Source organism: Gavialis gangeticus, unplaced genomic scaffold (assembly GCF_001723915.1).
Source record: "Gavialis gangeticus isolate Ggan-Ray unplaced genomic scaffold, GavGan_comp1, whole genome shotgun sequence".
Classification (NCBI taxonomy): domain Eukaryota; kingdom Metazoa; phylum Chordata; order Crocodylia; family Gavialidae; genus Gavialis; species Gavialis gangeticus.
The window spans coordinates 5,980,350-5,994,422 of NW_017729030.1; the positions used below are offsets into that span (position 1 = coordinate 5,980,350).

Genomic DNA, 14,073 nt, shown 5'->3' on the forward strand with positions numbered 1-14,073 from the left:
GGGGTGCTTGAACTAAAGCTTGTTTGATGAGCTTTAGTTCAAGCACCCCTGCCACCATTTTGAAGCATGGGGGTGCCAATACATGAAACTTGGGAGGTGGCTGAAACCCGGTAATTACCACACTCCAGCAGACTCGATTAATTGAATAATTACAGCGCGTTGGAACAGCATCTGCGCTCCTGTACAGGCAGCCATAGATGTCATTCCATGGGCATTACATTGCGTAACTGCAGAACAGGCACCGTGCAATTGCCCTTGTCTTTTCTATAGACCTAGAACTTTGTTGTACTCAGCATCCAGTGTTCTGTAACGAGTCAGCAAGAACATCGCTCTTCCATCTCCCCTTTTTGTCATCTTGAATCTCCACAGATTTGCAATCTAAAGATAACTTTTAAGATTTCCACAAACCATTCCTGCCATAATCTTAGTGCAATCCTAGGATTCGTATTCTTTTGAAAAATTTATGACAGCTGTAATAATCATGTTTTTTGTAGAAAGGGTTAAATTTTGTAGCATACAAAATGTGCCCCTAATATAAGTCTTTACCACCTTGTTAGGTTTTCTGTTCCTCATTATGCCATGGGGAAAATCTATCTAGCAGGCAAACCACTTTTGACATCCATTTAGCAAAGATAACTTAGATTAAACACTCCAGATGGGGTTGGAACAAGACCATCTTAACATTTGTATTGGAACTGTACTCACTTCATCTAAATAAATCCATGATGGTTCCTCAAGTAAAGAAGAATGATAAATGTATTGCTAATATGTCTGCTCTGTAGTCTACACCTTCATTATGCTATATCTGAGGTAGGTAATGTTACAGGATGCATTCCTTGGCAATGGTTATGCCCACCACCCCCAAAAATGAAGCATTTGCTAATTTGCAATCTTTGACATAGCATTTATACCCAGATAAATATTAATGGATTAGTGAAATATTTCTTTTGTTTTTATTGTAGATGTTGTTCAAGGTATTATATGTTTAGACAGAATCATCCCTGTATCTTTTTTGGAGCAAATTTAGACAGAGGCTTACCTGGAGTCCTTTAAAAAATAGTTAATCATCTTTTCTTTCTGAATACTACTCCTCTTACCTTCAACTTGCTCTTATTTCTCTTTTGGGGTTTTTTTTTTTTTGTTAATATACCCATTGCTCTGGTGCTGTCCATTGACCAGAAATGGTTCTGGTCCATACACAAAAGTTAGATGAGGGGCACAAAGAGCCCTCTTACACTAACCCTACTGAGGCCAGTCAGAAGGGTGATCCCAAGTTTTCAAATGCTAGGACTTTTCTCTGCTATACCACCAAGGGGTCCCAAAATGGCTAAATGAAGCTGTCTGGCCAAAATGATAACAACTTTTACCATATTTCTTGCATACAACATGCCCTGGAATATAAGATAAAAACCTTGGTTTTGAAAGGCAGAATGAAGAAAAAAGATTTTTTCAAAGTTATGGCTGCACAGAGCAGCTGACTTACATTCCCTTTCCTGCTTAACTAAAGCTCAAACCCTAGCTGCTGCTAAAGACTCATTTCCATGTGTAGATCTATGATCTTGAAAAGTGCTAGAGAGTCTCAACGGCTGTGAAATAAGAGAGAGACCAGGAGCAGCTAGCAGACAGCAAAATTGCCTGAAGATTAGCTTGATTAATGGAACATTAAGACCAATAAAAAGACACATTAGATGAACACCTGATCACCTAAAAAAGGTTAACACTATTGGAGTGAAGAACAATAAGCCATTGTTTTCAAGCTGTTTTTTAAGACCCAGCTAGGCAAAGCCTTGGCTGGGGTAATATAGTTGGGGATGGTCCTGTTTTGCACAGGGGATTGGATTAGATGACCTCCTGAGGTCCCTTCCAACCTTCGTTTTCTGTGATTCCTATGATTAAGTTAATTGACTCTGTCAGCTGCCTGAATAGTAATGCAACAGCTGCTACACTCTGAAGCAGGATTAAAAGCAGAGTGCTTCTATCCTGGGCAGAAAAATCAGCTTCCCCACTTAGTACATGCATCTTAATTTTGGGGGGCTGATTTTGGAGGAAACGGTATATGCAAAAAGTACAGTATGTCTTAACAGATGAGCATGCTCCCTGGAGATCTGGGCACTCCAAAGGACAAATACAGTGCTTACTGAAGCTCCTTTTAAGGTAGTGCAGTTCAGAACTACCTGTAATCCACTTGAGTCACACTTTTTTTCCCATGTCAGGTATTCTCAAGAGGCTGTTGGCAAGAAATACAGGAGTTCAAGCAGACTAGACCCAGACCTGCTAGAATACAGTAGACCAGCAACATCCTAGAACTTCTGTTTGATAAGAACAAGAGTTTACTCTTTTAAGAACTTGTCCTCGCTGTTTATATCACGGTAGTGCTTAGAAGCTTCAGCTGAGGTCCTGCTGTGCTGGCACTGTAAAACCACAAAGCCAGATCTACTCTGGGAGCCTTTTGCTGTTATACCTGTACCATCATATACTGGCAACGCTTTCCTAGTGCAGATGCAATGTGTTTATTAATGGTGCTTATTCTGGCACCTAGCAAAATAAGCTATACCAGCAAAAGCACAGCCTACATCTACAGAACAAGCTTCTGACAGCATAGGTGTGTTGATCACAAATCACACATTTGAGCAACATAGTTATGACAGCAAAAGTTTGTCACATAAACTTGGTTGGAGTTATTCTTTTCCTTGAAGGTCTCAAAATGACAGACAAAGGTTTAAAAAAAGGGAGGAATATTTTTATGCCCATTTTACAGATAAGGAACTGAAACATGTAAAGCTTGCTTCTAGGAAGATCCAGCATCAGTCCAGATCTCCTAAATGCCAGTCTAGTGCCTTAAATTTAAAACCTTCCTTTTCCCCTTGGGGTCCAGAAACAGCCAGTTTTGCCTATTCTTTCTTCAGCCTCAAAGGAGGAGAGTTAATCAGGAACTAAAAGAAAAGCTGAAAGCTTAAATGTAAGCTAAGAAATGAGAGAGAAAAAGTGGAAGAGAACTCAAAATAAAACAGACAGAGACAGGCAGGCATTGATGGAAGGTGAGGCTAAATAGCAAAAGACAAAGAACAGCAGCCCACAGAAAAGTAATTTAGGCAAATAACCCCATCTGAAAGGGTAGGAAAAAGGAGTAAGAAAAACTACCTGAAAATTAGAGAGAGAGAGAAACTCAAACAATGTAAAGGGAGCAGATGGGAGTGTGCCATATTTAGGTTTAAACCAGTTTTAGACTCAATCTCAGAGCATTTATTTGTCAAAGTATATTTCAAGACCATTTGATGGCTTATGAAATATATAAAATATCAATTCTACATCTGTTAAATTTTTGTTCCTTATATAAGGCAATTTATGTAAAAACAAGCTCTTTGTTCTGAAGCTGAAAACATATCCTGTTTTCATGCCAGGATGGCATATGAAAGAGAACAAGTCAACAAAAATACAGACATACATGCTATACGTAAGCAAAACAAATTTGTTAAAGAATATGTTTTTCCAAACTTCTGTGTGACCTAGTATCAGCTTTTAAATGCCCTCCATCCTAAGAGTGGGCAATTATTTCGGCTGTAGGGCCACTTAAGGATTTTCTGTGAGCTGTTGTGGGCTGGAGCAGGGCAGCGCATTGCTGACCTGACCTGGCCCAGGGAAGCGGGGGCACTGACCCAGCCTGGTGTGGCAGAGGGTGGGAGGTGCTAACATGGCCTGGGGGAGGATACTGATGCAGTGTGGCAGTGGTCAAACTGGGGCAATTGGTTTCATCCAGTCCCAAGCCATCTGCCCCACACCTACTGCTGATCACACTGGATGGAGTAGGCAGGGAGGGTCTCAATGGAGACTGGCCTGGGACCCTTGTGGGCAGGGTGCACTGAGCCAGGTGGATGGGATGGGGCTGCAGGTGGGTGGGGAACAGGGTTCAGGAGCAGGATGGGTGGGCAGGGGCAGGGCCAGGATCACGGGGCAGTGACAGCGTGGGACTGGGCCTGGAATAGAGCTGGAGTCTACTCCCCGCATGTCTCTGTGATGGGTGCTGGTTCCACAGGCAGGGATGTGCAGGGAGCAGATTGCAGTTCTCTTATGGGCCCTGGTCACATGCCGTCACTGCCCCATTAACCTGGCCCTGGCTCCATCTGCCCAGCCCACTCCCAGATGCTGTTCCCTGCCCACAGCCCCATCCCATCCGTCCGACTGAGTGCTGTCGTGCCCATGAGGTTCTGGGCCAGTCTCCATGGAGACCCCACCCGCACCATCCAGTGCCCCTGGCAGTGGATGCAGGGAAGACTGGTAGCAGCAGACAAGAAGAGCAAACTGCTACCATGCCAGAAAGCCCAGATCGACTGCCTTGCTGCCTGTGTCCCACCATGCCCCTTGGGGCAGTGGGATCAGCAGCATGTGTTATGGCTCAGGTTCCCCCCACATCTGGATTGGGTGGGGTCAAGGGACATGCTGCGGGTCAGATAATATCCCTTGGCTGGCCAGATCCAGCCTGCAGGTTGTATTTTGCCCATCACTGCTCTAACCTAATAATAAATAATCTCATGTATACTGCTCTTTTAGAAACTCAGCAGCTGCAAGGTGCAACTCCAGAGTTGACAGTAGATATATTTTGGGATATGCACTTTTGAGAAATGTTAATATATGCCTGTAGTTTTTTTCTGGTCAACATGAAAATATTTTTTGGTCTTTTCCTAATAGCATTGGACAATTCGTCTTCGCCTCTCCCCTCTAATCTGCATGACTTTATTTACCTCTGTATTATTTGCCTTCTGTTACTTAGAAAAGGAATTTAAACAACACGTAGCACAAGCCACCATCTTATCCATGTACCCAGGACCCAGCTCCCTCTTCCCATTGGCTGTCAGTTTCCAGTGCTAAAAAACTGACTTGGTGATCAATGTTTCACTCGTACTTGACATACTCAAAGAAGATAGTAGATATTAAGGGAGATTCAGAGGTGATAAACAAAAATTAAAGGCCTGGAAAAACTTTCAAAAGAACAGGGAAGTATAATGTGGAGAGCAGACATTAAGAGGGGATATGCTAGGGAAGCTTGTATGGTACAGAGAGTGGAACAGGCATTTGTATTTCCCTCTTTCACAATGCAAGAACAACAACTAATTCAATGAAACTGAGCAGTAATACATTTAAAACTGAAAAATCTACTACATGTTTGCATCCAATGTGTAAAACAGGTACTTTGTACCTGAAAGCTTGTTTATGTCCCTCCCAACTATACCATTGGGCTGATAAAAGATATCACCCATAAAAATCCTGGCCTCTTGCATAATTCACATACAGAATTAATTGCCACTGGCCATCTTTGGTCTCAAAGGATTTTTATTTATATATAAAATGGAAACATCTGTGCATACATTGAAATGGATATGTTTTAAAATATAAACAATTCAACGTCATGGTTCAGGTCATAACCCAACTTCTAATTGGTCCATAGATTATAAATAATCTTCTATGTATAAGTCTGTGTTTTGTAATTATGTGCTCTGAGTTTCTGGCATCTTTACTAGAGACCCAGATAAAAGAGTGGATTAAATAGATACTAATCCATTATGGAAACTCCTGTGTTCTTAAGATATAAACACCTAGTCTGTAAACCTTACCTTTTACCATTTAGTTTTGACAGTACTTACTTGGAAAAATTTGGGTTGAGTTCTTTGCTTACTTCAAGTGCCAGCATTTTCGTTATTTACTCAACGAGAAGATGACCTTGATTATAAGACAACCCCACAATAATTAGATTCTATATATGGAAAATTTATAAATTTCTTATAAATTGTCCAGATGTAGAATTTTATTATTGGAGGTTTGCTTTGAATTTTTCCCCCTCCAATTGCTGCAGCAAAGAAAGGAAATCTGGGGGTGAGGGCCAAGTAGCTTCTTTGTTCTCTGGCTCCCCCCCATCTTTTTCCTCTGGCAGCCCCTTCCCCCTCTCTTTACCATCAGACCTTTCGCTCCCTGAGCACAAAGAAGTAAGAAGCAAATTTGAAAACAATAATCTTGAAATTAAAGATGGATGTAGCAATGTGCATATAGTATCCATACACTTAATGCATTGGTACCTAGACAAGGGGCTTTTTTCCCCAGTGCCAGTTGCGGGGGGGGATGATGACACACCTCGTTGTGTATTCAAGAAACCAAAAATTTTATGTTATGCTTTACCACTAATTTGCCACATCTTAACATTTTTTTTGTACTGCTTAGCAGTCATTTGTCCCTTATAAATGGTATCAGTTATGCTGAAAAATACATTCGTATTATCTTTTAGTATTTTGTTAACAGTTGACTAAACATCAAGGAATTTAATTGAAAAGATCTTGAACAAATTCCAAGCCATCTCTCTACTTAATGAAACCTTTTAAAATAGCAGTTAATCTAATGCCTTGCACTTACACCAAGAAGTTGCTAAATTAATTTACTGACAAAGAGAATCAATCATCATAAATGGTGTTTAAACAATAGCTGGTACTTTGAGGAAGTAATAGGTGGCTCGTATTTGAACAACATGATTTATTTTGTCATCTTATTTGTTTTATAAAAGGTTAATGGCAGAAACCTCCTTTCAGTCGACTTTGATCGAACCACAAAGACAGAAAAGATCTACGATGATCACCGTAAATTTCTGCTGAGGATTGCCTACGACACGTCAGGGCATCCAACCCTCTGGCTGCCAAGCAGCAAGCTGATGGCTGTCAATGTTACCTATTCATCTACAGGTCAAATTGGCAGCATTCAGCGAGGGACCACTAGTGAAAAAATAGAGTATGATGGACAGGGAAGGATCGTATCTAGAGTATTTGCTGATGGAAAAACATGGAGTTACACATATCTGGAAAAGGTAAAGAACACATTGGAAGCTATGGAACGTACATTACCCATATTCCAAGGGAAGAAAAACAAACATCAGAAACACATTTTTAAGTATCAGTGTGGATTTGCATGGGAATGGTTTTGTAGTAGACATACTGTCCAGCATTACTTAATTTCTAGAAACCAGTATATTTTTAAAGTATTAAGGCAATCAGCTAAAATGGCAGCTCTTCCCCCCTGATGCTTTCATGCATAAAATAACATACAGGTATTAGATCTTGATAATGTAAGTTGTTTGAATATTACTTGTGTGTAAGCTTTCCAATGTTGTATTTTATGCCACAGAGTAGAGTTCTTTTATTATTGTAGTTAAAGCTGTCTGTTCATATTTTCTCCATATTGTTACTATTAAATCAAAGCAGTTATAGAGAACGTTTTAATATTTATTTCATGTGTTAGGATTGCAGAAAGATAATTGTCCTTTCCCAATATTTTATCTGAAAATCCCTATTGTGAGATTTCATGTCCTGACATGTAAGAGCAGAGCCAGTTTTGTACTCTTAGGACAGCTATAACAAGTCTATAGACATCAAAGGATACAAACAAAAGCTGTCACAACACAACATGATTTTGTAGTGATAGAAGTGCAGCAAACCCACTCCAACTTTCCCCCTGCTCCATTTCTGTTCAAAGTCCAGGCAATTTTGCTAATTTGGATCGCTATAGAGTTGTCATAGCAGATCATAATGGCTGCTGGGCACTCCCAAGCAGGGCTTCCATTTTCTCCCCTTTTAAAGAAACTAAAATGTACATTCGTCCATACCCTTAGTTTAGTTGTAGAGCCTACAGATTTGTCTACTGAATCTATTATTCAGCAAATACTGTTTACCGATGATTAAGGACATAATTGAATCAAGGCTCATGATTCATAATATCCATCAGAAAAATGTCAGAATAGTTCTGTCTACTTTCACTTGATGTAAATAATCAAACAATTACTTTGCCCCTGTTACAAACACAGACAGAACAAGAACACAGTATTCATGGATCTTCGGTCTAGTCAAATTCTGTTAAATGATCACTAATTATAGGGGAGAAATTGTTTCTCCCATATGTTGTTCCCTTTTTGAGTTATTGGATTTAAGACAGTTTCACTTCTTCCCGAATTAAACATGACTTATCCAAATCCATTGACAATCTGCTGTTTGGCTCCAAGTGTTTGATTAAAGAGTGAAGCAGTCATAACAAGTAGCACATTATGAATCTGGAGCCACTAATTACAGAACCTCTTGTAATTAAGCATCCAAGTAAATTAGGCAGGGAAACGTTAACAACATGTAAGGTCAAGGATAACTCAATTAAAAAGAAGATAATTTTCTCAAGTGGAATGTCACATTTTTGTTAAGAAATGGGGGGGGGTAATGATTTGACACACAGTTAAAATCTGTTCTTAATTTTCAGTCAATGGTCCTTCTGCTTCATAGCCAGCGGCAGTACATCTTCGAATATGATTTGTTGGATCGACTTTCTGCCGTCACCATGCCCAGTGTTGCTCGTCATACCATGCAGACAATTCGCTCCATTGGCTATTACCGGAACATATATAACCCCCCTGAAAGTAATGCATCTGTAATAATGGACTACAATGAAGAAGGTCAGCTCCTTCAAACTGCTTTCCTGGGTACAAGCCGGAGAGTATTGTTCAAATACAGAAGACAAACCAAGCTCTCAGAAATTCTTTATGATAGTACCAGAGTCAGTTTTACTTATGATGAGACAGCAGGAGTCCTGAAAACAGTAAACCTCCAAAGCGATGGTTTTATCTGCACCATTAGATATAGGCAAATTGGCCCACTGATTGACAGGCAGATTTTCCGTTTTAGTGAAGACGGAATGGTAAATGCCCGATTTGACTACAGCTATGACAACAGCTTCAGAGTGACTAGCATGCAAGGTGTCATCAATGAAACCCCATTGCCTATTGATCTCTACCAGTTTGATGATATCTCTGGTAAAGTTGAGCAGTTTGGGAAATTTGGAGTAATATATTATGATATTAACCAGATCATTTCTACAGCTGTAATGACTTACACAAAACACTTTGATGCGCATGGCCGCATCAAGGAAATTCAATATGAAATATTTAGGTCATTAATGTACTGGATTACAATTCAGTATGATAACATGGGGCGAGTGACTAAGAGAGAAATTAAAATTGGGCCATTTGCCAACACCACTAAATATGCTTATGAATATGATGTAGATGGTCAGCTCCAGACAGTTTATCTAAATGAAAAAATCATGTGGCGATACAACTATGACTTGAATGGCAACCTCCATTTGCTCAACCCAAGTAATAGTGCACGTTTGACGCCACTTCGCTATGACCTGCGAGACAGAATAACTCGACTAGGTGATGTTCAGTACCGATTAGATGAGGATGGATTCCTGCGTCAGAGGGGTACTGAAATCTTTGAATACAGCTCCAAAGGCCTGCTTACTAGAGTTTACAGCAAAGGCAGTGGGTGGACAGTGATTTACCGTTATGATGGACTTGGACGACGAGTTTCCAGTAAAACTAGCCTTGGACAGCACCTCCAGTTTTTTTATGCAGACCTTACTTATCCAACCAGGATAACTCATGTGTATAACCATTCAAGTTCTGAGATCACTTCTCTGTACTATGACCTACAAGGACACCTTTTTGCCATGGAAATTAGCAGTGGGGATGAATTTTATATTGCCTCAGATAACACTGGGACACCACTGGCTGTTTTTAGCAGCAATGGTTTGATGCTTAAACAAATTCAATACACTGCTTATGGTGAGATTTATTTTGACTCAAATCTGGACTTCCAGTTGGTAATAGGATTCCATGGAGGCTTGTATGACCCACTGACAAAGCTAGTCCACTTTGGAGAAAGAGATTATGACATACTGGCAGGCCGCTGGACCACACCGGACATTGACATCTGGAAAAGGATTGGGAAGGACCCAGCTCCCTTTAATCTGTACATGTTTAGAAATAACAATCCAGCCAGTAAAATACACGATGTGAAGGATTACATCACAGGTAAATAGTTCATTTAAATTGCAGTATTTCTCACTTGCTCCAAATGTACCTACCTAATAACTTATTATATGCATGGACATTCACAATTTAAAACTCCCTCCTCAATTTAGGCATATTTGGTATGGATAACTGGGAGGTGGCTACCTTTTATGTCATAGTTGAGAGGTTGGAATATTTGCCCATGAAGTATATAAGTCCCTACTCCAAAATGTATTTCTGTATTCTATCCAATGAGTGTGTAATGCAAAAATACATAAGCTGTCCTAGAAGAAGGACTTTCACACTCTTTCTGGCTCTGTGAACCTTACATTCCTGGTTGCCCAGTGGCACAGCCCTAGCAGGAAGATGGAAGGAGTCTAGTAGAAAGAGCACTATCCTGAGCGGTGGAAGATTTGGGTTTGAACCCCTCAGGATGAGAAGGACTTTAAACCAAGCTCTCCAACATCCTGCTAGACTATAAAAGAAGAGATAGCCACCACCACCTCCATTTGTAGTTTTGAATGAAGGAGCTTTGACTCGTGAACAAAACAGCCTAGCAGCATGTTTAGCATTATGAGAGCTGGCTTACTACATCACACTCCTCTCGGGATTTAGACCAGGGGACACCCAGACTGTGCATACCAAACAAGTATGAAATGCATGAAATGGCCCCTAAGGTGCTCTGGTCAACTCACCCAAGACAGTTGAAGTTTTGAGCACAGTAACTGCACTCTAGGAAAAATTTTTAGCAATGAAAAAAGAGGTGTGTTAAGAGGTTATGTGGAGTATATTGTGGATTTGTAGATCTGGACCTTAGATTAAATGATGTATTCCAGTTTTCCATCTGTATGAAGAGAAATAATGTATTTGTGTGTCAACATAAGCTCCTGAAAAATCATATTGCCTGCAGATGTGTCTGAGTTTCAAGATCAGAAATCATTCAGGTCATCTGTGGTTTTTCATTCAGATGGTGTCAGACTAAAGGGGAAGCTCATCTCCATTTAGTAATGAGTGGCAAGACTCTTCCTCAGAGAAGGAAATCTGGGAACAATTGGGCTTATACCAATTACTTTTGAAAACAGTCACCTACTAGTTAGTTAATAGGCATTGACAGGCTGGATAGGAGTCAGTGGCTTAAATCCATCCTGTCCTAGCAGTGCAGCCTAGAAGGAATGGTGTAGCAATCATATTCCTCAAAACAGTGAGAACAATGCAGTTGCCATAAACATTAACTGAAATGCAGTTTTCATTTTTCTATAACATCGTTGATACATAGATTACAGCCTGGGTCTGTGTTAGAGATGAGGCTGTCATTGTGTGACAGTGTCAGATGGCAGCTTTAGATCCGCAGTTTGAAGGGGCTCATTTATCTTATAGCACTCCAAACCATTATTTTAAAGTAAAGATTTTCAAGCCCTTTTTGACTTTCTGAAAAATACTGCTCTCCCCCTTACCTATTCAGGGTTTTCCTAAACAGAAAGAGTTGGCTTTGATAGCCAGTGCTCTGTCTGCTTTTGTTAAATATTTGTGAAGAATGCAGGATAGAATGCAAGCCCCAGAGCAAGATGTCCTTGCATTGCCCAGAATCATGGTTCCACTTTAAAGTACCTTTAAAAAAAAATTTAAAAAGGAGGGCTAAGATGATTCTTAGTAGTCAGTGTGCCCATCCCTCACATGCACAGGTAATGTTCTTGAAATCTCTCAGCCATAGTTCTTATTTCACAAGAGCAACAAGGAACCAGGGTAAAAACAACAAAAAAAACCTCCCTTTGCCCCCCCTTTGGTTTGCTTCCTCTCTTTCTCCATCTCCCTTAAAAGATACTTCTATTCTGATAACTGGAAAGTGGAACCTTATTTCTGAACAGGCCTTCCAGTGAATATTCAGAGTCTAAAATAAACTTTTATTCTCATTAGCCTGGGATTCTGGGCACTTCCTTGCATCAATAAACATTGTTTAATAAGACCCTTCTATGGAAAACAGCTGAGTGTCCAGGTGTCACTGTGGGCTTCCTTTGGAGTCAGCAGGATTGATCAGGTATAACAAAGTATAGAATGTCACCTGGAGAACTTTCTTTTTACTGATAATGAAACATGGACACAGAAAGAACTCAGCCTGGCTGTGAAATCCTAATGTGATTTAGGAAAAGACCCTTCCTACTTGGCCTGCCATATTCATTCTGGGAGTCACTGAAACACAAACATGAAAATCCACAGTGCTTTAAAGTGAGAAAAATGCCACACAAGTACTTTTTAGTAGAAGAGCGGTTACTTGGAAGTCTTCTAACAATACCTGGTAGAGCAGAATTGTAGTAAAAACAATCACTCTAGTACAAATCAGCCACTAGAGTCACGAAAAGAATAATTTTAAAGAATTCTGGTATGTTACCAAAAATGCAGTTATGCCAAAAGTTACTCTTGGATATAAATATACTTGTAACATACAGAAAAATTCTGACATTGTTTTTTCATATAATTTTCTTGCAGATGTTAACAGCTGGCTGGTGACATTTGGCTTCCATCTGCACAACGCCATTCCTGGGTTCCCTGTTCCCAAATTTGATTTAACAGAGCCGTCTTATGAACTTGTGAAGAGTCAGCAATGGGATGATATACCAGTAAGAAATAAAAACCATACGCCACCACACAGATTGAAAAAAAGGAGTTAGAATTTAGAAGAAGGAATTATTCTAATTGACCTGCACATACCTACATAATCCTCAAGGCTCTCGCTTGCCAGTTTTTTTATTTAAGGCATGCAGGGCAAACCTGTGCTTTATAAATCTCCAAATGATTTAGTATGTTACAGATGTAATTTTACACTACTTCTTGTAGCTTTGCTAAATTATATATGATTTTAAACAGGCTCCAGTTTGTTTTCAGTAATATAAGAACAGAGGAACAAATAATAAATAGGACTCGGAAACCCTTTTTAGATGTGTAAGTTTCCTAGCAGAAACTCTAGAGATTGGATTTATACCAACACCCTGCCTGAAGGCAGAAAGTGAACACTGTAATAAAAATAGACTGTGAAATAAACAGAAGAACAGGTGATATAAATTATGCATACCAGGCACCAGTACAATTTTACTTCTCTTTAATATTAACCATGTTTTATATGTAAAGATAAAATATTGAAAATGAAATTACCCCAGGTAAAACCCATTACATTACACAGAACCAAAACTCCAGGTGCTTATGAAATTCCTTGGGGAAAAAAAATCAACTGCAGACCAGAAATCCTGTTACAGTTTTAAGTGATAAAAGAAAATAAATGGAATGTAAAATTGAAAAACTAAATCTGCAATTTAAGAAAATGGCATTTATAAATCCAACCATTCAGAATCAAAAGGCAATGCCCAATAACATCCCAGAAATCTCATTTAAAGCAAGAGTGATAAGAAATCAAGAACATGGGTAATCCCATCATAACAGTATATAAAGGGATCTCTGATATACAGGAATGATTATATTGCATTTTAAGTAGTAGTTTGTCATTATCATTAATAAATATTTATACAGGGTCAGGGTTTTGCTCGGCACTTCCCAAGATCATGACCCTGTAGAGTTTGCAATCTCATTTGGCAGAATAAAATTACAAAAGCAGACAAAAGGAATGGTGGGGGGAGGCGTGGTATAAAGGATATAACTTACAGTCTGAGTTATGTTATATGGGAAGTGAATCAGATAAATTCTAAAAAATGTTGAAGGAAAGCAGAGACATGAGTAAGTCCAGAGTACAGGAGCGCATAGCATGGAATGAAAACATATCCATCCGTGACTTGGAAATAGTGACATGACGGGCACGAAGAAGATATCCAAACAAGGAAGCAGAAAGAAAAGAGTTGTTAAACCCTACAGGTTGTGCAAGGCATGATGGGAGATAAGGAAGGAGATGTAGGCAAGGACGGTTGTGTAGATCCTTAAAATGAGAATAAGAATATTGCAGAATGAATCATAGATCTGACCACAGGGCGTGAGGGAGGTTCTGCGATAAGCTGAGTTGTAGGAAAGTAAGTTTTTATCTGCTGATAATTGGATCATTTGTCACTTGAAGTTGGGGTTGGCATGGAGTATTCACTCCCTATGGCTGGTGGGCTGGACCTGACCACTGCATATGGCAGAGGGGTCCTGGGGCACAGGTTCCATGTAGTGCCCCAAACTGACTCCCAGACTGTTACCTTCAATGCTGGGTCCAGCCCATTCAA

At 39.8% G+C, this 14,073-nt stretch overlaps 1 protein-coding gene across 9 annotated transcripts in view; it reads left to right on the plus strand.

Moving 5' to 3' along the window:
- The window catches only part of TENM3 (teneurin transmembrane protein 3), a 552,323-nt gene that overhangs the window by 521,668 nt on the left and 16,582 nt on the right, over window positions 1–14,073 (plus strand). For all 9 annotated transcript variants that reach the window (XM_019521869.1, XM_019521871.1, XM_019521872.1 and 6 more), the window contains 3 exons: window positions 6,548–6,844; window positions 8,278–9,889; window positions 12,353–12,483. In XM_019521869.1, the coding sequence (XP_019377414.1) occupies window positions 6,548–6,844; window positions 8,278–9,889; window positions 12,353–12,483 (2,040 nt within the window). The remainder of the gene's footprint in view (window positions 1–6,547; window positions 6,845–8,277; window positions 9,890–12,352; window positions 12,484–14,073) is intronic.